Below are 23,810 nucleotides of genomic sequence, written 5' to 3'. Positions count from 1 at the left end.
CTCCCTCGACCTGCTGGCCACACTTCTTTTGATGCAGCCCAGGATACAATTGGCCTTCTGGGCTGCGAGCGCACATTGCTGGCTCCTGTCCAGCTTTTCATCCACCAGTACCCCCAAGTCCTTCTGGGCAGGGCTGCTCTCAATCCCTTCATCCCCCAGCCTGTATTGATCCCGGGGGTTGCCCTGACCCAGGTGCAGGACCTTGCACTTGGCCTTGTTGAACCTCATGAGGTTCACACGGGCCCACTTCTCCAGCTTGTCCAGGTCCCTCTGGATGGCATCCCGTCCCTCTGGGGTGTTGACCACATCATGCAGCTTGGTGTCATCTGCAAACTTGCTGAGGGTGCCCTCGATCCCACTATCTATGGCATTGATGAAGATATTAAACAGTACCCGTCCCAATACGGATCCCTGCGGGACGCCACTTGTCACCGATCTCCATCTGGACATTGAGCCGTTGACCACTACCCTCTGGATGTGACCATCTGACCAATTCCTCACCCACTGGACAGTCCACCCATCAAATCCATACCTCTCCACTTTAGAGAGAAGAATGTTGTGTGCGAAGTCCTTCTGTCCCTGGGAGGAACAACCCCATGCATGAGAACATGCTGGGGGCTGTCTGACTGGAAAGGAGTGTTGATAGAACCAGACTTTTCTCAGTGGTGCCCAGTGAAAGGACAAGAGACAGTGGGAATAAATAGAAATACAGGCAATCCCACTTAAGAAGAAAGTTTTTCACTGCAAGGCTGTTCAAACACAGGAAAAGGCTGCATAGAGAGATTGTGGAGTCTCCATCCTTGGAGCTACTCAAAACCCAACTAGACAAGGCCCTGAGCTCTAGGTGACCATGCTCTGAGTCAGAGGGTGGCACTAGATGATCTCGGGAGGTACTTTCCAACTTCAGCAGTTCTGTGATTCTTGTGGAAGATGGAGTGATTCGAGCCAATGCTGCTTCTCTGAGCTGACTTAATGGACTCCTTAATTCCTTTGAGGCTATGTACCCATCTATCTTAATTATGCTGGTTTTTACGTCTGCTTCGCAGTTTTTTAGCAATACCTCTACAGGCTTTTCTGAATAAACCCTGTTCAGATACCAAAATAAAACTAAGCTCTGTTGTCATATAAAAGTGATGCTAGCATTTACCACTATTTTCTATTTCCACCCCAAGAGCCAGTGGTTACATTCTGATGCCTTCAATCCCTTACCCATCCTGGCATGGCTTCTTTGGTAAGGGGTTATAAATGCAGAAGTTCCGGCAAAGGGCCATGAAGATGATTAAGGGGCTGGAGCATCTGTCATACCAGAAGAGGCTGAGTGAGCTGGGACTGTTTAGCCTGGAAAAAGAGAGGCACAGTGGGATCTTGTCAACGTCTATAAATAACTGATGAGGGGAACTAAAGAAGCACCACCCTGGAGTGACTTCTTTGGTGAGGGATTATGAGTGCAGAAGTGTAAGTTGAAACAAGCATTTCTGTGCTAGAATACACAGAGTTATCCACCCTCATGCAGCCATCCCAGACTGAGGTATTTTATTCCTGTTGGCTGAAACTTTTCTACATTCTGTGTCTGGGAATGTGGCCCCTCTTGTGCAGAAGTAGAGATGAACACACCTTTGGCATCAGCGGGAAGAGGATGACAAACAACTCTGGGGCTGCAACGTCTTCAACCGGCAGAGTTGAATATTAGTCCATAGCCTCAGCTCGTGGCCCTCTCCTAGGGCTGTAAGACACGTCCTGGGTCACTGAGGCTATGACCCCGCTGTGTGGTCGGCCTCCTGTATTCTGCTTTAGAGGTTTGTCAAGCCTCATTGTAAAAGCGGTTAATTCTGTGTTTTTCCTCCTTTGTTCACACTGAGACACCCTTCCCCAACTTCTCTAATGGGTAGTGGTCGCTTAATGCCATAAGCAGATTTGCAGTCGGTTGGATCCAAGGATCCTCTAGCCCAGTCGCTTCTTACCCAAAGAGGGCCACAGCAGAGGCCCTAGGGAAGAGTTTTACAAAAGCAAAGTAAGCTTGTAGCAGCACATCTTCAGAATGTGCTTTCCCCCTCTGGCTGTCAGAGGTACAGGGACTTCTGGAGGCAGAGGCAAGACCTTGGTGTTTAGCAGCCCTTAATGGCCTATGAAGCTTACACAAAATGAAGTGAACTATAAGAAAACCCAGGAGAGTGTCCAACATCCACAGCATCCAGGAGCAAGGAGGTCTAAGTCTCCTTTGCTTGCTTTGAATCTGCCACTCATTAGGGTCAGGTCTGGTCCTTAATTATCACACTGGATGGCACACTTGCTCCATGGCCTCGTAGCAGCATACATCACTTTTACATTCCCCATCAGCTGTCTAGGCTGAAGAGTCCTGTGCCATTCTAGCACAGCAGTCATCCCACCTCTTCGGTACTTGTTCTGCTCTGCCTCTTTCCAATTGGCCTATATCTTTTTTGAACTTAATTAAGATCCGTTGTCCCCATGCCAGCATTTTCCTGTGGCTTAAACAGCTCTGCCTCCCTTTAGGCATTTTGGGTGAAAGGCCTGTGGTGCCATGAGACCTGTGGAGGTGAAGGACGCATGGAGGGAGGAACCAGGAGCTGCTAAAGATTAGAAGGTGTGAAGGTGTGGCTGGCACAAGACAGTCTAGCTCCATGGCTGCCCAGTACCTGATAGCAGCTGAGCCCTGGTTTACCCTTTTCAAATAGCCACTGGGCATTTTTTCAGAGTCTTGACCTCTGGAGCACAAATTGAAATGGAAGAAATTCCATTTAATCATTAAAAAATGCTTTTTTTTATGCTGAGGGTGGAAAACACCACAGCTTTTTGTCCAAAGATTTAGTGGATTCTCTAGCTTTAGAGATACTGAAAACCTGACGGGGCAAGCCAAACCTGCTCTAGTTTACCTTGCTTTGAGCAGTGGGTTTGGACTAGATGGTCTTTGGATGTTCCTTCCAATCTTAACTGTTCCATGATTCTGTGACATCTCTGTTCAGCATTTACTGCATTTCTGTCCTAATTGTATTCCTCAGCAGTCATTTTCCTGAGGCACTATGCAAACTTTATTTTTTCTTTTAAAGATGGCAATGTGACTGCTTCTCCTCTTTAATGTGAATGCTTATCCTGAGCAGAGGCATTTCCAGATGCCCATTCAAGCTGTGCTTCAATGCAGGGAGGAGTGCAAGAGTCATTGGGCCAGAGAAAGTTTCTGTGGATGGAAGTGAAGCCTTCCAGGATCTTCCTTAAGGATCCTGTCCTTGTTTGCAACATTATTTCTTTTTTTTTTTTTTAGGCACTGAATGTTTTGGGTTAAATGCAGGAATTTGCTGTGTATGGAACTCAAGTCTCTCCTGTTCTAGGAGTGTGTCCAGAACCACATTCATTTATGTTCTATCTTTTGCTCATTGAAATCTGAGTCTTTGCAACACATAGACATGATTTTGACAAAAGATTCATACTTCCTCCCATTTTCTGTTCCCAGCATGAAGTGGAGGCTGACCTGTCTCCTGGTCTCATGAGTTCAAGTCGCAGTATCTCCATCCTTTCCTGCTCATAGCTGAAGAGCATCTTCCCCAAGAAGTTCCCTTTGCATTTCTCTTCGGTTGTGAATAAATAATGGTGCCACTGATTTTTTCTGTTTTCTAACTTAAAGTTTCAGTTACATTTTGTGGTTTATTTCTTGTGGAATTTAGAGCAAACGTCCACCAACCTCCTTCTCATTTTTTACCAACTATAGGTGAAATAATAGACTTTGAAAAAGGGGGTATATTCATATTTATGTTATTAGTGTCTTTTCTTGCTCTGACTAGTTCTAATAAATAATTGAGAATATAAAGTGCATTTGTCTTAAAAGACACTTGGAGAATGTTAGACTATTCAGCAGTAACTCTGAAATACATTCTTAGGTCAAGGATCTAACCTTTGTTTGCTGTGAACTCCATTTGGACATTGAATTCCTCTTCAGCAGGGCTTCTTGTATCTATTTGTTAAAAAAAAAAAAATCAATCAGTAAATACAGCAATTCTGTTCAAATTCCAACAGTATTTTCACATAATATAAGAAACCATTTGAATTCTTACCTTCTTGTCCCAGAGAGTCCCAAACACCAAAATGAATAATCCCTAGGAGACAGATAATTACATGCAGTTTGATGACACCAACCTTTTAATTGCAGTACCTCATAATTATCTCAAACATTGTCCATGTTGACTATTTAGACTCTGAACTCTTTGATAGAGGGCATTTTTCTAACTGCATCTCACATAATGGACTGCTGATGTGGTAGGAGTTCTCCAGGCCTGGCCTACTTAAACTGTGTGTATATCTGGTCTACAAAAGTGACACAGTCAGTCTGCTAGCACTAAATATATTTGGAAGAAGGGACCTTTGTGTATGGAAGACATGCCTTTCTTGTGCCCCCCAGGTAAGCTAGCAGGCTCACAATATGAAAGGCAAGCGAGTTTGGTCTGAAGCATACAATTTTGAGGCCATTCTTAAGAGACAGAGTATACAAAACTATTGTGTCCTTAAGAAATCCCATTGTATTGGGATCCTACTGGCCATCTAAATATGTTGTTGTAAAAATCATACTAGCTGAAACCTCTCAATCGTGTATTTTGGTAATTTATTCTCTTTACTATTAGTACTACTCAGCTGTTCTTGATGACTTTCATGTTGTTTATACTCCCCCATTACTTGAACCCACAAGAGTACAATATGATGCCTCCAGATGCACTGCAAATGAGACCAGACATGCTGAAGCTTGCCCACCTGAACATAATAGGGCTATTTTCCTGATCTTCAGGAATGAAGTTCTTCCCAAAGCTACTGGCAAAGTTGGAAGTTAGTTATCTTTATGTCAGCTTTATCTATAAGGCACATTTGTTAAGGCAAGTTGAGAATACGAAATACCACTGAATTCCTGGGTTTCCCAAAGAGCCCTTTGGGAATAAGGATGTGTAAGGCAACCCTGAGCTTTCCCAAGCTGTTTTTATTCCCTCTCCAAGCATAGCACTGCAAGAACGTCCTTACATGTTAAATGGTCATAGAGGAAACAAAACCATACATATGTGTAACTCACCTGCAAAACATTGAGCAGAGAAAAGAGGATGTGGAAAGCTTGATGGCTGTCTTCGATGACAGTGGCAAGGCCAAATCCCCAGGTGAGGCCTAACAGTGGTGTCAAAATGGCCACACTTTTGCCAATTTGAAACAAAGAGTTCTTCTCCTGCCTGTTTGACCTATCCCCAATAGTTGGCCTCAGTATTTTTATTATAACAACTGCGGTGATGAACAAATTCATGGCCACAATGATCAGGGCAGGTATGACGAAGGCCAAGAGAGCTTTGCTGTTGTTCCAGTTGAGCCAGCAGACATTCTCTCTGGTGTAATTGTTCCTTGGCAGTGTGACAGCGATGGTGATGACTGCAATGACAAAGGGGCACCCATATCCCAGACAGAATGCCACTGCTTTCTGAGTGGTCTTGCTTGTGTTATGCAAGATGAAGACCAGTCTGTAGAAAAGAATGAGGCCCAGGCTGAGCATCCAGAAAAAGACACACAGGTAGAATAAATGGCTGAAGAAGGTGGCCACAAAACAGACACCTCTGCTCATCTGTTGTTTTTTGGTGGAGACAACAACAATGAACCAAATGTCAGCAATCAGGAGTGATGTAGCGATGTTGAGTATACAGACATGGCGCATATAGGAGGTTGTGTTGTTTGTCACGTATTTCCAGACTAAGGACTCAATTATAATGCAGGTTACCAGACTCAAGATTGAAATGGCCAGGCCGATGTAGGTAATATAACCTTCAAAGTTTAGCTGGGAGGATTCATCAGGTGACATCAGAATGGAGAATGATGTCAAGTGATTGCAGGAGCAAATGACATTATCTCCCTTCTCTGTGGATGTGCAACCATGAGTATCCCAGCCCCCGCTACTTTTGTTGAGTGTGAAGTTCCAAAAGACACACTGGGGCATCTTTAGAGACGAGTTTTGCTTTGCAAAGGTCATATTAATATCGAACTTCTGGCTTCTGTTGCTGCTCACAGTTGTTGTTACCAGTAAGCCGTTCACATACTTGTGCTCATTCCGGGGCAAAATATGTCCAAGTTTTGAGTACATCACACTGACAATGGTTGAATTTGCGCCTAAAGTCTGAATTTCAGTTTCACCAATGAGCACATTAACTGTGAGGTTTTCTGCACTGCAGAAGTTCTTATTATAATCTGTGTTGTTATTTTCTGTGACAACTGTACCTTGTAGCTGAAGGCTTTCTGCAGAGACAGGAGGAATGGTGCTATTAACTGGTTGGAGGTGCAGGGAAAAACTTTCTACCGAACGCAGTAACGAAGAACTTCCGCCTGTTCCCTCTTTATCCAGGTCTTTCCAAGCTTTAGCTGTGGAATCAGCAACAATAAAGTCCACTGTATAGAGGAAATCCTGGAACAACAACAGAGTAATGCTGTTACTGAAATCCCATACAAATCATTGTTGTTTCTTATGGTAATTTCTGCGTGGTCCTAGAATTGCCTTTTGAAAAAGCCCAGTATTTTCTTACTTTGCTCAATCCATGTGACACCTTCAGTTCTTAACCTTCTGCATGCTCTATTTTCAAGTTAAGATTTCCAAAAGTGGAGCTGCATGGCTTTTTTTTTACGTATTACTTAGTATTTTTTCTTCTCCAGCCTTCTTTCTGTTCTTTCTCAGCCTTTGTGCTATCTTTGATTTCTTGCTCTCTCTCATGTAGGGTTCTCCAGCTACAAAACATCAAGTCTCTTTGCACTTTTCTGCTCAGAAGAGCAGTGCCTCTGTACCTCACAATCAAGGTTTCCAAGTATTTCTAAGATACGTTTTGCCATTCATTTGTTGTAACACCTAATTGATTTTCCTTGCTTGATCCCTATCCTTATTTTAACTCTATTTTCTATTTCTGCTCCTACTCATAGAATCATAGAATCACAGAATGATTTTGACCTTTGAAAATCATCTAGTCCAGCCCCCCTGCCATGGGCAGGGACATTCAACCTGACCTTGAACACTTCCAATGACAGGGCATCCACAACTTCTCTGGGCAACCTGTTCCAGCATCTCACCACACTCGTAAAGAATTTCTTCCTTATGTCCAATCTAAATCTACCCTCCTTCAGTTTAAAACCACTGCCCCTTGTCCTGTCACTAAAGGCTCTGGTAAAAAAGTCTTTCTTATAAGCCCCCTTTAAGTATTGAAAGGCTGCAATAAGGCCTCCCCGGAGCCTTCTCGTCTCCAGGCTGAAAAACCCCAACTCTCTCAGCCTTTCTTCACAGGAGAGGTGTTCCATCCCTCTGACCATTTTTGTGGCCCTCCTCTGGACCCGCTCCAACAGGTCCGTGTCTTTCCTATGCTGGGGACTCCAGAGCTGGACGCGATACTCCAGGTGGGGTCTCAGCAGAGCAGAGTAGAGGGGCAGAATCCCCTCCCTCGACCTGCTGGCCACCCTTCTTGTTATGCAGCCCAGGATAGGATTGGCCTTCTGGGCTGCAAGCGCACATTGCTGGCTCATGTCCAATTTTTCATCGTCATTCCTTGTCCTTTCCTCTAACTTAGAATGCTAGAGACTTTTACGGGTCCCTGGAAGATTACTAGTTGCTAAGCATACAGCAGTCTCTCTTTCATGCATAGGCTCCTTGTCTTCATCATTTTGACTTTTCATAAACTCTTCTATCTATCTTTGCTGTCATTTCATCTCTTCCCTTAATACTTTCCTGTTCCTGACACTAATTAACTGTGAAATTTCTTCAGGGAGAATGTCATCCTCTGTAACAAAAGGGGCCAAAGGGCTTGATAAGTATAGGTAAGACTTAAAATAAAACCTTACTTTAATAATGGGCTCCTTTGCATCTACTGGGATAGAGGAGACCTTATCCAGGATGGTAACGATTGCGCCTAGGTTTGCAGAAGAATTGTTTATTGTGCTTAGCTCCTGTTCTGTCTTGTTCTTGAGCTCTGCAAGGTAGTTAGGTAGGTTTTCTTTTGCATCAGGACTGCTGACCAAGGACTGGAACAGAAGATAACCGTACATCACATGTGTGCAATTTGCCTAGAGCTTGATCGTCCTTCATAATGGCTACCCCTATATTAGTAAAATAAACAGAGCCAGGGTCATTCTAGACATGCTGGTAGTGTTCAACTCTCTGACCTTCCAGAACAGGGTATCCTAACTACCTATTGAGAGCGGTGTCTCATCTGTGCAAACTCGCAGACTGCTCTTGGAAATTTCAGGGGGGGGAAATAGTTGGCCTGGGCCCAAACCATATGAGGGAGCAATCTAGCAAGTTAAGAAAATACATAATTGAGTAGCTGTACGTCTGCCTGGGACCTTGCTGTGCCTAATTTACTAAAATAAACATAGTAAGTATTTGATGAAAGAAAGATAATTGTTCTCATCTAACCTCACTGAGTGAAGGGTGACTCTGGATGGTTTGTAGTGAAGAGGACTATGCTAGGATACCTAGGCTGAAAACCAAAGCCCAGCACCTGTCTGTGAAGTGTAGTGGCTGAGGGGACATGCTAAACAGGGCCTGGGTCTGAGGTTGGGCAGCGGCCCACAGTTGTCTCTACTGCATCGTTGTTAGTGTACTCTGTAGCATGCTTTGGGCTTGTGCCAACTAGTGTTCACCAAGGCAGTGCCTGAGCATGGTTCAGGGAACACCCCAGGCCAGCAACTGTTCCCACTGGATGCTATGAATAAGGTCACCTTGTCTGGGGGAGAAAGCGTTCATGTGTATGGATGTTAGCCGTGCAGTGCCACATGCCCTCTGGGCCAGAGAAGGGGACCTAGCCTCTTTCACTGACTTGTGTAGATATAGTCAATCATTCTTTATATCTTTTAAAACATAGTTTTAATTAAATATTTGATTTTTTAATGCTTCATATATTTTAGATTGTGTTAAGCAAAAAAACATCCAACAAAAATTTTTGCTCTCTCCTACCCCCACCCCCACCCCAACCTCTAGAAAACTCATAAGTGTTACCTCGGCACTAGTCAGCAGGTTGTTTATTGATGCAGACAGGCAGTCATTCCTTTCAAGCGTCCATGATTTTTTGGAGCACTTGTAAGTTTTACTGCCTCGGGTAAAACTGTCTGTATTTTCCTGAAGGCATGGCTTTTTTAATGTGGCCCCTTCTGTTCCAATGCCAAGGTCGCCTGAACAGGAAACTTCCTTATCTGTATTGAGAAAAAGAAATAGAGGTAGAAAACGAAGAAGCAGGGAGATGAAGAATTTACCCCCATCAAACCTGTGACCTCCTGAAGTTCAGAGGTCTTTAAATTAGTTAGGATTTCAGCTTGCTCTCTTCATTAATTATGACCTTTCAGGGTGTACATGTCTTGCATTCCCAATGTTTAGGAATCATGAAATTAAAAAGGAAATTGAACAAAGCCCCTTGTTTTTGAGTACTGAATCTAATCAACAAACCAATACCCAAAATTTTAGGATTTGTCTGTTGGATTACAGGGGCGGAGTGGGATTATATTGACCACTATGTGAACAGTAATTCACACAAAGTTTATTCTGCTGAGGGACTCAGTGCTGCTGTAACACTAATAGGAAATTCATTAAGACCTTGATAGTGAGGCCTCAACACCTTTTTGATGAACAGTGACTCTTGCTAATTGGCTTTGATTGGGTTAGTCATATCAGTAAGTATCTGCTGATCAAAGTAAATAAAGTGTCTGCATATTTATTGCCTAAGAGAGTGAAATCTGGCCAGGCACAGTGATTCAACAGTAGGCGCCACTACTGTGGAGAAACCAAAATTTCTGCATTATGGGGATGTCCAACATTTCTTTCTTTCCAATTCAGAATAAGAAGCTGAAATATCCAAACTCTGGTCAGAACTAAACATCAGAACTGGATTTAGCAATGCTGAATTCTAATTACCCAGCATTTCCTGCAGAGCTGACTGGAAGCTGGGTCTGCCCAGGTCTTTGCAACACCTCATGGAAGTTGCCGTTCTTGTGTTTAAAGTGGATATGCTCTCCCACAGGCTGACCTCTTGAGCTAGATGACTTCTTCCTGAGGCACCACAATCTTTTATCCTTGCTAAATTGTTGGTGCAAGCTGGGAGCTGCATGACCACATTTCAACACAGGAGATGAAGCTTGGTGGTGCAGGCTGCACCAGAAGGAAGCAGGGACAGAAGATGACTGAACTATAACTGCTTGGGAACATACTGGAGCCACTGTCAAATACAGTGAAGACAAACCATCTTGTCTATTTGTTTTTTAACATTACAGCAAAATTGATATTTTCCTCTGTATTTCAAAATTTCCTGTCAAAAAAAGGAGACAAAAATCCTTGGCTAACAAAAACTACTCCTGTTAGGTGTCGCCAGTGATAAATTTGTGGCATCTGATTTAACAAAGATACTGGGATTTCCTATGTAACAGCTTTAAACAGTAACTTTTTTCTTACCAGATATCAAGCGCAGGCTTATATTCGGACTGTTGACTTCACCTCCAATGTGGTTAATAAACTTGCAATGGGCCTTGAGCTCGCTCTTGTTGCTGCATTCTGTTTCTGTGTAATTGTACATGTAGCAAAACAAACTTCCATTTTTATTTTTCACTGTATAGAAGGATTAAGATAGGTTAGCACAGATTTGGGGTCCATCAGCTAGCAGACAGCAGAAAGCTTCTGCAAAACTTTCTTTTCTGTGGGTCCTAGAGAAAAAAAATTCTTTTGTGGAAAAACTTCCTTTCTGTATGCGGATCTCTGTCTCTTACTCTCCACTTAATAAATCTTCTGGCAGCTGCTGCATGATCAGTACCTTTTCAATTCCTGGTATATGAGCAAATCCTGCCCAAACCCTCTTTTACTGTGCAGGAACCAAAATTAGTTTTAGAAACCCTTTTGGAGAATACTCTTCCTGCTTCTGTTTCTACCACAGGCGTTTCATTTAGGCTAGGATACTTTTTTGCTGTTCTTACATGGTTCTTTTGAACTCAGGGTCTGTACCACACTCCCATTGCTTTTCAATATGCCTGTGCCTGAGGGTCCCTGACTGCAATCTCTTCCAACAAGAGCTTGGCATTTTTCTTAGCAGCCGAAGGACCCCTCAGTCTCCTCCTGCTTCACACGTCAGCCTGTTGTTTTTGCAGTCCTGAGTTAGTTTTGCAGTTTTCTGAGTTAGTTTAGGTGGCTCTTTGCTTTTTTCAAATTAACTGTTTTGCAACCCGCCTGAAAACTTCTAGTACATAAAAACATGCCAGGGAAGCTGCAGAATTGCCCTAAATTTGAAGACATAGAAGCTTAGGCTTTTGTGCTGTTAAAGGTATGTTACCTGCATCCTTGAAGAAAATAGCATAGTTCTTTGAATTGCATTCTTAATGTGTTATTATACATTTTTCATGAATTAGTAGATCATCTTCTTAAGTATCATTTCCTTGATACTCAGTTCAAAAAAGTGGCAGAGTGGAAGATAAAAGCAAATAAATGGAGTTCAGCAATTTCTAATCTGAACAATGATGAGGATGCTCACTTCTCACTGCCTGGCAAGGCAAACCAAACATTGAATTTACCTATTATGTATTTATCACTACAGCAGTGACTTCAGTTGTTCTTCTATTAATCTCAGCCATGCTCCCCAGGCATAGCAACCATCCTAAAAAAAGTCCATTAACCTTTTTTTACACACTCAGGAGTACTTGTGAGTTGTCATAATAGCAGTAAGTATCAATTGGTTACATGAACCTAACTGAAAACAAAAAAGCCACCAGGGACTGGGTTGTGACACATAGTGCAGCTGGTGATTCTGCAAGTTTATTGTTTCTTACCGGCTTGAAATTCTTTTTGTGGTCCCACATTCATTACCACGAATGTAACATTGTAATCTTCCATGGTGTTAGCGCTTATGCAGCACTCAAGGGCTTGTTGCACTTTGCACTGTATAGATGCTTCAATGGGGTCTATCAGGATGTTCTGCTTCAGAGGCAAGGAAATAACCTTGATTGTCACATTGGCAGAACTCTCCAAGTACTTCTGGGAGAATGTGCAGATGTAGGTGCCTGAAAGTGACACAAAAACCATGTCTCAGTCAACAGAAGCGCTCCTCAGCTTTTGCATGGTCACAAGCCCTAATACTGAACAAGTACAGTGTTGTTGGCAGCATCATGTCTTGCTGTCCTCCAGCAGTTATAATTTTAACTCTTTTTTTTATTTACTGTGGCTAGGCTTCACAGTGATTTGTAGGACTTGGGATGCTCCAAATGATCTGGTACGGAGATTTCATTGCCTTTGTAGCCAATACAAACCAGGTTCACTCACCGTTCCAGTCCTGTGTGGCATTCTCCACTGTGAGCACAGATGTGGCTGGAAATTTGCTATTTTTGATGCACATATGACAGCTTACTGTTTTCGTGTTATTTCCAGACTGGATTTTCCAACTGATACTGTCATAATTGCTCACGTCACTTTCACACGTTAGATTGAATTCATGTCCCTCGGAAACTGATGAGTTTATGCTTGAAGATATTGTTACATGGGCTGAAGCAACACAAGATAAATGTCATATTATTGAGAGTCACTTGTTATAATCATTTGCTTGCAGATGACATGTGCCACAGAGGCCACCTATGCGTTAAAGAGCTGATGGTCTGTTATATGCTACCTGACTCTTACCTGTCCGGAGGTACGTCACTCTGATGTTTTGACTGCGCCTCGCACCGTGTCCAGTCTGCAGCTCACATGTATATGTTGTCACTGTACCTGACTTCTCAGGTGGGCATAGTGATTCATTGATGTTGAGCTTGTATTCAGTGCAGTTTTCACTGAACCTGGAGACTCCTAGAGAGAAATAAGCACTCCTTGAAGGCCTATGAATGTCCAAAAATACCTGGGCTCTGGAAATCACAAGCTAGCTGAGGAAAACCTTGTGGGTTTGTATGTAACCTTTGACAGCATGGCACTTCTAACTCATCATTGCTGAAGCTTATTCACATCTTTTACTCTGGCAACTCACAGTGTTTACAGAGGCCTGAAGACAGCTCTCAGCACAGTGCTGGGCACCTACTGCCAAAACCAGTCCGAGATCAACAACATTGCTTGGATACCTCAGGATAAGCCAAAATGAAGAGTATTCTGGTTCAGCCTAACCTCATTATCTGAGATATTTAGGATGAGCAAGATAAGTAAAACAGGAGTAAATACTGCAGATTTTAATGTCATCTTATTTTGAAATAAACATTTGGAGGTACTTGACAGTCATTCAACTTTAAGCCTGAAGAGTGCTGGTTTAGCTATAAGGGGAAAACCCCACTAATGCTGTCCCATGCTGCAGCTGAAAGTGCATCTGGCATGAGAGCAGAGTTCCTGGGGGAAAGCCTGGCCACAGGGCAAAACAGCTCATTACAGTAGGCCAGGATCACCCCTCTCTGCAAGCACTGCTGCACACCCATAGCTGTCCTCTGTGGAAATGACTGTGCACATGAGCTTTGAAGGTTTTCTCTCATTTTGCTGTCCTGCTTTCTGCTAAATTTCATTTATAACAAATGGTTAGCAATAAATAGTTAATCCATAACCATAAAACATTAAGAGGGCAATAGGCTGTTTATGGTTCACAGACATTTATGAGTGTTTCTATTGATGTTATTTTGTAACTGTAACAGATTTACTTGGCGCTTTATTAACTTTTTATATCCATATTGTAAGTAAAGTCTTGTGGGATGCCACTGACTCAGCTGGCATGTGATGTATTGCAGCTACAGGTGGGGAGGGCAACTGTGCACTCAGTATTTAGCTATGCTGCAGCTGTTTCAAAACGTAACACCAGCCTCTCTTGGTTGCCAAATCTTGATATGTGGTACACAGAAGCTTTTCATACTCCAAGGGTGATTCTGGAGATAGTAGTAGAGACTGATGCACTCATCCTTGCTCTTAAAACTAGACAATGCAGAAATAAGCTTTTTGGAAAAAGTCAGTATGATGCTGGTCCAGACAGCTGTTTCCATCCAGGATGGCACAGTTTTAAGCATCAATGTCTGCACAGTGCATGGACATGCCCAAAATCCCACTGGCACCTGCACAACACATATGGAGTCCGCACCATGCTGTCCATCCATTGTCCTTCCACCCCCCCCACACACCTTTGGAGCATACCCTATATTCATCCTAGGACTTGGCCTTTGGAGTAGCCAATTAGGAGCAGATCTTTGAAGAACGAACAAACCTAGCAGGTGAAAGACAATCTTTTGTTAATCTTACCTGTAATACTGATTTCTCCATTTACTTTCCAGTCACCAGTAAGTGATGGTAAGTGTCTATCAATACAACAGGACAGCAGAGGACTGTTTGTCTGCATTTCAGGACTGTTGCATATAACATTGATGGTTGAGCTTGGAGTGATGCGTAGCTGAGAGACTTCTATTGTTTTCGTGGCCTTGTATATCAGTGTGTGAAACTGATTGCTGTTTGTGAAGTTGCATGTATAGGAACCTGTAAAGCATAGGCAATATCTTATCATTGAGAACAAGTTTTGCTGTTTTTTCCTCTACATTTGGAGTTAGGAGCTGGGAGCTGCTTCCACACCTGCTTTTCACATCTCCCTGCTCTGCAGTGGCTCTGCTACTTGCTAATCAAAATGTACCCTTAGGTCATCTGCAGTATGCTTTCTGCAGACTCCTGGTGCCAAATGTATCCAGATTAGGCAGCTTCAGTGTTGATGGGTACTTGAGAAGAGACCAGTGCTCTGGGACTGAAATACTTAAAACCTGGCTGAGTTGGTGTTTTTGGGATCTGTATATTGTCCATAGTCCACGTGGCAGCAATATGTCATGGTAAGAATGTAGACTGACTGTGCAAAAGGTTCCTACACAGAATGAGTGAGAGATAGGTGCCCAGGGTAGACTCCACAAGAGCTGGCATTCTGAGTGTAGGCACATACGCTGCTCAGAAGGTGTTGCCAAAGAGAGCAGAGTATTTATCAGGTACTTTCTCAGGCACTTGTCCCCTGGATGCAGCCAGGCTTCCTTTCAAAATTGGCAGTCAGAGCTCCAAACTTCCTTCATACTTTAGGTATGTGGATTCCCCTTCCCCATTGGGATGGCCAAGCAAGTAGGCCACTTACATAGGAGTGGAGACACCAAGGTTCAGGGCATCCTTAGCCCAAAGAAATTTGGACCCACGACTCCTACCTCGCATATGTGTGCCCAAATACCTGGTCACAGGCTACCCTTTTTGAAGTTGAATGTAAAATTCATGGTCCAAAGAGGAGAACTGAGTGGGAGCTTGAGTCAAAGCTCTGATAATACATGATGATTCCCCTGATAACTCCTTCCAGCAAAATGCCACCAATTTACCTGTTTCTGATTTTCAAAAAGCCCTAAACATGAACACATGAAAAACTGTAACTCTGAGCTCTGATTAGTTAGGTTATTGTTTGCAAAGAGGGCATGGGCCATCAAGGACAAATTCAACCACAGCCTCAAGTTACCACACCAAAAGGGTGGGAAGGCCTCACAGCCATGTAGTCACCGCTGTCTCCTGTGATATGGCAGTGAAGCCTGGCACTGAGAATACCCAGGCCTGTATAGCCACTTCAGTCAGTTCACATCTTACTGGCAATGCCAGTCAGTACGTAGTTCATTAAAGAAAAAAAAAAAAAAACCACCAGAAAATGATGAAGGACAGTGTATTTTTCACATTTACTCTAAGAAAATGCAGTCACTGCATTCCTCTTTGCTTTTTATACAACTAGCCACACTAGAGATTTACATCTGCTGTTTTAACGATAGAAAACCATACCAGAATTCTCCATCGTAATGTTGACAATTTTAAGAATTGCTCTTGAGGTTCTCCTTGAAACATTTCTCTCCATCAAATACCGGAAGCTGGTTGAGATGATCTGATCCTTGTGGTACCAGGTCACATTCTCAGATGTTGAATTTATCTCACAAATCAGTCTTACTGTATCCCCTTCAAAAATGTCTACAGGACTCACAGTGAAGTTTGTCTGATCTGGGAAGACAAAGCAGCATTCTGCATTATTGTCATTTCAGCTCACGTCTATATGGTGTCTTTCATCTCATGGGAATCCTAGGTGATTCACAGTTAATACGCACTCAGCATCAGTTGCAGGGTGCTACCTCTGATAAAAGCTATGCAATTTTCCCACAACATATTCTTCTATCTTTCTCAGCCAAAGATCCCAGAAGGTTTTATGCAGAGAGCCAGAAATATTATCACCACCACTACTTTCTAAGTAGATAAAATGGGAGGAGAAGCAACCAGGTTGAAGTAATCCTCTGAGACAGACAGTCCAGCGCTCAGTGCACTGAGAGTACAGCACCTCTGGGGCACTTGATCAGGCAACTGAGTTGTAACACACTGTCCAGCAGCAGCATGGAAAATGTGCCAAGGAAGCCAGGGGGAAATTGTTCTCATGTGAACTGCAAGAGGTTTGTGTTTTGTTTGAAGAAGTGGGAAGTGCCAGCAGCCTGATATGCTAAGAGCTGTCTCACTTCTGGAGGTGAACTTAAGGGTATTCAACCTCTCTCCCATGGAGAGACTGCATCAGGGTTCAGTGGAGTAGCTGGAAGGGTTTGGCTTTCTGTGGGAGGTACTGAGTGCATGGTCATCTCATGTAAGTCCCAAGCTTTGGTGGTGCAGGATGAAATGAAACAGTCAGAGAAATAAATGATTTTTGAAGGTCCAGTGCCAAATAATCAACAGTATAAGGCAGCTACACGGTTCAGGCTAGAAATACTAAAGTAAAGGTTGAAGGAAAATACTGAGAGAGCTTTAAACTTACTAGTTATTTCTGTTGTGAAGGTAGCTTGGTTTAGCTGGTACGATGCGTCTAGAAATTGTGGTACAATTTTGTTGGAATTTGCTATCTGATCGAAGCTTGCTGCTCCTGCTTTTACTTCATAGTTCACAAAAACACTTCCAGACCTAAACAGATACAAGAATGAGAAAGGCACCAGAATTAAATATCCTTGCGTATTAGTAGTTTTCTATGTTGGGGTGACCCATCTTGCGTGGCTAGGAACTATTCACAGGGCTCACCTGTGAAGGCTCCTGTTGTGGCTGAAGACTTGCTCTGGTATACAAGAAGGTTGTGCTACAGCTCTTCCCAAAGTAAGAACACCTTTATGTGACATCTCCTTCATCTGCTCTCTATTTCTAGTAAAATTCCCTTTGAAAACCTAAAATACAGCTGCATTTAAATATGTGTGGACTTAACTAATGTCTCTTTTATGCAGATCCAAGGTTATGTCCAAACTAAATGTACTAATTCATATTCCTGATGACCTAGGAAATGATGTTAGGTTTACTCGCATCCTTTTCCCCTTTTGGGTGGAATTCAGTCTTTCCCACAAAAGCCTTTGATCCAGATGGAGAATGATTATGTTTCTTGGACTTTTGCACAGTAGTGAATTTTACCCGCAGTCCTATTTCCATGCTAATAGTTGGGCTTTCTTTTGCAGCTATTATACTGTTATTCAGTTGTCCTGGTTTTGGCCGCAATAGAGTTAACTTTCATCCTAGTAGCTGGTACAGGGCTGTGTTTTGGATTTAGCATAAGAATAATGTGATAACACACTGATGTTTTAGTTGTTGCTAAGCAGTGCTTATACTAAGTCAAGGACTTTTCAGCTTCTCATGCTCTGCCAGAGAGGAGGTGCACAAGAAGCTGCGAAGGAGCACAGCCAGGACAGCTGGCCCAAACTGACCAAAGGGATATTCCATACCCTATGATGTCATGCTCAGTATATAAACTGGGGGAAGCTGGCCAGGGGGCAGCAGTCGCTGCTCAGGGACGTTTGGAGTGATGACATTTGTCTTCCCAAGTAACGGTTACACGTGATGGAGCCCTGCTTTCCTGGAGATGGCTGAACACCTGCCTGCCGATGGGAAGGAGTGAATGAATTCCTTGTTTTGATTTGCTTGTGCATGCAGCTTTTGCTTTCCCTATTAAACTGTCTTTATCTCAGCCCACGAGTTTTCTCACTTTTACCCTTCCGATTCCCTCCTGCATCCTGCCGGGGGGAGCGAGCGAGCGGCTCTGTGGTGCTTAGTTGCCGGCTGGGGTTAAACCATGACATCAGTATGGATATACTGGGTGTGGGTTCTAGCCAGAGTAAATGTAGTCTTTGCTGACCAGTGTCTCCTTGAGACTGGACAGAAAGATTTGTGTCTTCCAGGAAAAAATGAAATTGTTTACTTACCTGAAACCAGTTACTGTTGCTGATACAAAGCCTGGTAAACATCTGTAGCTAGCATTAAACTGTAAACAAAGACATATTACATGACATAAGTCCTCTGTATATTACTCTAGCATGCTTAAAATAGGAAACTCTACATTCAACATTGATGTGAGTAAGGGCATGTAGCATATCTGATAGAACAGGCCCGGTGCTCACCCCACTGTCAATGGGATAAATTTGTGTTGATGGTTTCATTCTATGTGTGCTCATGTGGATTTAAGGTGGGACCAATAATGTGATTTTCATTTCATGCTTTTGATACAAAAGATTCCTAAATACTTCCCTGTCAGCCAGCATATTAAAATGAATGGGAATATTGTCATTGCCTTTCAATGGAGGTCGGCTTTGGCCCACTTTGTAACTACCACTGCTGCATACTTCACAGCTCCCCACAGAGACAGTGACAGTGCACCTTATTTCCCGGACACTCAGGGTAAATACCATATTTCTTAGAGGGCTTTCTACCTTCAGAGATGGAAAACTAAAGTCATTACCGCTTTTTCAAGGTCAGCTTTGTATTTTTTGTATAATTCGGAAGAAGAATTACTGAGATCATTCCCAAAGTCTGTGTCGAGTCTGACTGACATATTCATTACAATGGGCTCCCCCATACCACATGAGTCTGTAAGGAAAAACATAAAAATAAATGTAAAAATAATCAAAAGCAATGCTTATGAAGTGATTTCTTAGCTTTTTCTTCTAACTTAATCATAGAATCTTAGAATCATATAATGGTTTGGGTTGGAAGGGACCTCTAAAGGTCATCCAGTCCAATCCCCCTACCATGGGCAGGGACTTCCAACCTGACCTTGAACACTTCCAATGACAGGCCATCCACAACTTCTCTGGGCAACCTGTTCCAGCGTCTCACCACACTCATCATAAAGAATTTCTTCCTTCTGTCCAATCTAAATCTACCCTCCTTCAGTTTAAAACTGCTGCCCCTTGTCCTGTCACTAAAGGCTCTGGTAAAAAGTCTTTCTCCATCTTTCTTATAAGCCCCCTTTAAGTATTGAAAGGCTGAAATAAGGCCTCCCCAGAGCCTTCTCATCTCCAGGCTGAACAACCCCAACTCTCTCAGCCTTTCTTCACAGGAGAGGTGTTCCATCCCCCTGATCATTTTTGTGGCCCTCTTCTGGACCCGCTCCAACAGGTCCGTGTCTTTCTTATGCTGAGGGCTCCAGAGCTGGACGCAGTGCTGCGGGGGGGTCTCACCAGAGCAGAGTAGAGGGGCAGAATCCCCTCCCTCGACCTGCTGGCCACGCTGCTTTTGATGCAGCCCAGGATACAATTGCAAGCACGCATTGTCAGCTCATGTCCAGTTTTCATCCATGAGTACCCCCAAGTCCTTCTTGGCAGGGCTGCTCTCAATCCCTTCATCCCCCAGTCTGTATTGATACTGGGGATTGACCTGACCCAGGTGCAGGACCTTGCACTTGGTCTTGTTGAACTTCATAAGGTTTGTACAGGCCCAGTCCTCAAGTGGTCAAGGTCCCTCCAGATGGCATCCCTTCCCTCTAGCGAATCAAGTGCACCACTCAGCTTGGTGTCATCTGCAAAGTTGCTGAGGGTGCACTCAGTCCCACTGTCTATGTCATCGATGAAAATATTAAATAGTACAGATCCTTGAGGACAGCACTTGTTACTGGCTTCCACTTGGGTGTTGAGCCATTGACTCTTTGGTTGTGGCCATCCAACCAGTTCTTTATCCATCTAACAGTCCATCTGTCAAACCCAGATCTGTCCAATTTAGCAGCAAGAATGTTGGGGGGGATTGTATCAAAGGCTTTACAGAAGTCTAGGTAGATGACATCAGTAGCTCTTCCCTTGTCCCCTGATGCGGTCACTCCATCATATGAGACCACTAGATTAGTCAGGCACAATTTGCCCTTGGTGAAGCCATTCTAATCCTAAATCAAAATCTTACAACTTGCCAAGATTCATCTGTATAATAGGAAAGTTGGGATTCTCCTTATTTTCTATATCTAATTCAGATGCCTGGCATCTGCTAGATATCTAGACTCCCTCTCCAGTTGATACAAAGCTGTAGACACCTTCAAAAGGTGATACATTCAGAAGGTGATAGACAGCTTTCCTACAATGGTTGAATTGCTACATTGCTCCAGTTATATAAAGTTCAGATTAATAACTTTGATCAGATACTTAACTTTTACATAGTGAAAGTTACACAGGATGAATCTCCACCTATGTTTCACTGAAATGAACGGAAAAATCTTCAGTGACTTTGGCAGGGTAATATTCTGGGTCAAGATCCGCCAATGGGCACAAAAGAACATAAACTACTTAGAGAGATACTGGAATTTTCTAAGCTGGGTCCATTTAAGGACATGTCCAGACCACGCAGTGGAGGAGCATTGTACCCAGGGCCCTGGACTTCTAAGGGGTGTGCGCCTTCCACATGGAAGAGATACTAGCTCTAGTCCTGGAAATAGTATAGCAGTATTTATATGGGGCTGCTCTGTGATAAAAGCACTGCCTCTAAGCAGAGTTGATTAGAATGGGCATGCTGACAGCACTGGACTGCTTCCAGTTTAGGGCTGCCTCTGGGTATCTCTGCACGCTGTTCCATAACAAATCAGAGGCAGAGCCTCGTGGGGGTTTGTCTTGGATTGCATAGACAACAGGTAGTGCTCCACCCCAGCGCTGCCAAGCCTAAGTGTCCAGTCATCAGTCAGGTTCCTAAAAAACTCATGGGCACCTTGTCGCAAGAGTCATGGAATAAAGCCAAACAAAAGATATATGCTGGGGTTTTTTGTTCCTTCTCTTCTCTTGAGCACTATGGCACACTTCGATCACATTTGTAAGTTCCTCTGTTGAAAATCTGTTGAGATGAAACTTTCTTTGCTCAGTGGAAGCTGAAAGTCCCAGAGAGGCACGTGAGTGATTCCAGGAGCTGGGGCTCCAGTATGGCACTAAATATCTGCAAGTACTTGGGTCAAGGTGGACCCACATCACAAAGAGAAGAGCTCTAGACCATCTCTACAGACTTTCCACATTCATAGGCAATGTGGTAGCCAGCTCAGTCCCGATGTGCTGCTTTATCACACCTTTAACATGTTAACATCTTCTAACCAGTATGAGAGTTGTACAATGATGAAGTTCAGCACTGTTTCTCCTTACCTTCAGTCTGAGGTGCACAGTAAGGCCCGTAGAAAGGCATTTCCTTCATGTAGCCACAGGGCAGGTCAGGTTCTAGGCTGACAGAAGGGCAGGTTATCAAGTCACTGCACACCGCACTTGGCCAGGCATATCCATTTTCACAAGAACAACAGCTATTGTTCTCACCGCCGGGCAGACAGACTAGTGTCAGACAGATAGAGAAATACTGTGAGAATGGTAAACAGGGCATAACGTATTGCATGATATATATTTACCCTGCTGTATCTTTATGCTGGTGATCTCAACTAAACGTTGCGCTTCTTGTGAGTTCACTTGAATGGTGCAAACATGATGATCTGACACCTTGCAAGTCCTACTATGCTAATTATAAATGACTAACCAGAAATGGGAACCAGACTGGTACAGGGATATGTCTGATCAATTACTTTTGAGTAATTGAATAGAGATGTGAAGCCTGATCCTAAAAATTTACCTTGCATATTGGCCAGGGTCCTATGATAGTTTTCATATTGGATATTTCTATATTGCCTGGGATGAAAGCAAATGTATAGGCTTTTAAAGATTGCAAGAGCATGCAATGGTCATTCAAACTCCTGGTGGCTAGTGAGGTGCTGTGTCATTCTGACTGTATCCTGACAGACGCTGCACGAGGGAAGGTAACTTTATCACAAAGTGCTTTAAGGACATACATTCTCTCTAATAAAAAAAAACAAACCACAACAAAACCAGAACACTTCATTGTAAGTTTTTCTGCTCTTAATGTGCCATTAGCAAATTAAGATATTAACAAAGTGATTTTCGCACATTGAATGTGACCCTGAAGGCCTTTAAAAGTTCCATTTGCATGTTGTTTTGAGAGCCGATGAACACTTCCTTTCACTGCTTTATGGGCCAGCAATAAAAAGGTACCAAACTTCCTCCTCTACTGTTGTAAATGCTTGGTGTGTTTGTATATCCTCTGCTGTATTAGTTACTTGGATACGATGTTGCACAACCACAACTCTTGTAATAAAACCTGTCTGATATCTTGCCCTGTAAGAATACGTTTAATGAGTTATATCAAGAAAAGACTGCATCTCATGCAGCCTGTCTCTGTCAGGGTCAGAGTATAGCCTCTTACAGCGATTTACATTCCAAATGCAAGTGGAGGGAAGTAAACAGTCTGATAAGCACTGTCGCAGCTTCCTGAAACTTGAAGCTAACTCAGACTGCTCGTTAGTCAAACTGGAGCAAAATCCTTTGGCTCAGGCTTCCTCTGGCTTCGTGTCTTCCTTAGGAAAAGAAAAGCGTTCGGGGCTATTCCTAATGCCAACATTATATAAAGAGGAGTGGTGGGATGCAGATAACAAAACATGCTGTTGTGTGCTAGAGCTTCAGTCTTGTTGGGTCTTTCAGTAGGCAGCAGAGACAGTGCAGTTTTGCTGATTTCTAAGCATGATGGATGGTAAAACTGGGAGAGATCAAATACTGGCAAAAAAGCATGTCACCCAGGATATAAAAATAAATAACCAACCCACCTGTTGTAATATTGATGTTTGAAACTGTCATTTCTACATTTGAAATATTTGTTGAAACTGGAAGATTAAGGTTTCTGAAATACTCTTTGATTGCCTCCAGAAAAGATGAATCCGTAAGGCTTACTTCAATGTCGACGGTGTACTCCAGAGGGGGAGGGTCAAAAATAAGCGCTGAAAGAGAAATAGCATGAGACTGAAAAGCTGTGTGTGAGGGTAAATCACAAATTGATGGCTTCCAGTTTGGCATTTGGGCTCTTTGTTGCTATTTAATGGTAGCTTAGTGTGACTTTCTGCTTAGGAATCTTCTTGCTTCCTACTCAGCAGATATTCTGCATGTGTTTTATCTACTGCTTGTCTAACAAAAGCCAGATTTCTTTGGTCTCAGAGCAATAGGAAGCTGATAAAAATGGCATAATATATCCAGAGAAAAGCTGTCTCATCCCTTCTCTCCTTTGACTCAGCAAGTGGATGGGTTGTCAGACTGAAGCCATACAGGATTATCTTGTGACACCTGTCTTGCTAAGAGGTTTGCTTTTTTTCTACACCATGTATTTCAACTTGCATAGAAGCTGTGCTCATATATGTCATCATGTGGATGCCATCCAGAGGGACCTGGACAAGCTCGAAAAGTGGTCCTGTGTGAACCTCATGAGGTTGAACAAGGCCAAGTGCAAGGTCCTGCTCCTGGGTCAGGGCAACCCCCGGGATCAACACAGGCTGGGGGATGAGGGGATGGAGAGCAGCCCTGCCGAGAAGGACTTGGGGGTCCTGGTGGATGAAAAGCTGGACATGAGCCAGCAATGTGTGCTCGCAGCCCAGAAGGCCAATCCTGTATCCTGGGCTGCATCAGAAGCAGCGTGGCCAGCAGGTCGAGGGAGGGGATTCTGCCCCTCTGCTCTGCTCTGCTGAGACCCCCCC

At 43.4% G+C, this 23,810-nt stretch overlaps 1 protein-coding gene across 2 annotated transcripts in view; it reads right to left on the bottom strand.

Annotated features, from left to right (window-relative positions):
• GPR116 (G protein-coupled receptor 116) overlaps nt 1-23,810 on the bottom strand; it is a 49,797-nt gene that overhangs the window by 3,999 nt on the left and 21,988 nt on the right. For both annotated transcript variants that reach the window (XM_009319666.1, XM_009319667.1), the window contains exons 5-20: nt 22,893-23,063; nt 21,376-21,555; nt 18,729-18,856; nt 18,196-18,254; nt 16,776-16,918; nt 15,770-15,982; nt 14,231-14,461; nt 12,650-12,814; nt 12,296-12,514; nt 11,806-12,036; nt 10,445-10,597; nt 9,002-9,195; nt 7,846-8,025; nt 5,066-6,430; nt 4,065-4,106; nt 3,905-3,964 (exon numbers count right to left, since the gene is read on the bottom strand). In XM_009319666.1, coding sequence (XP_009317941.1) covers nt 3,905-3,964; nt 4,065-4,106; nt 5,066-6,430; nt 7,846-8,025; nt 9,002-9,195; nt 10,445-10,597; nt 11,806-12,036; nt 12,296-12,514; nt 12,650-12,814; nt 14,231-14,461; nt 15,770-15,982; nt 16,776-16,918; nt 18,196-18,254; nt 18,729-18,856; nt 21,376-21,555; nt 22,893-23,063 — 3,734 coding nt within the window. The remainder of the gene's footprint in view (nt 1-3,904; nt 3,965-4,064; nt 4,107-5,065; nt 6,431-7,845; nt 8,026-9,001; nt 9,196-10,444; nt 10,598-11,805; nt 12,037-12,295; nt 12,515-12,649; nt 12,815-14,230; nt 14,462-15,769; nt 15,983-16,775; nt 16,919-18,195; nt 18,255-18,728; nt 18,857-21,375; nt 21,556-22,892; nt 23,064-23,810) is intronic.

This window comes from Pygoscelis adeliae, unplaced genomic scaffold, assembly GCF_000699105.1.
Source record: "Pygoscelis adeliae isolate BGI_AS28 unplaced genomic scaffold, ASM69910v1 Scaffold121, whole genome shotgun sequence".
NCBI lineage: Eukaryota > Metazoa > Chordata > Aves > Sphenisciformes > Spheniscidae > Pygoscelis > Pygoscelis adeliae.
This window is presented reverse-complemented; position numbering and strand designations above follow the sequence as displayed.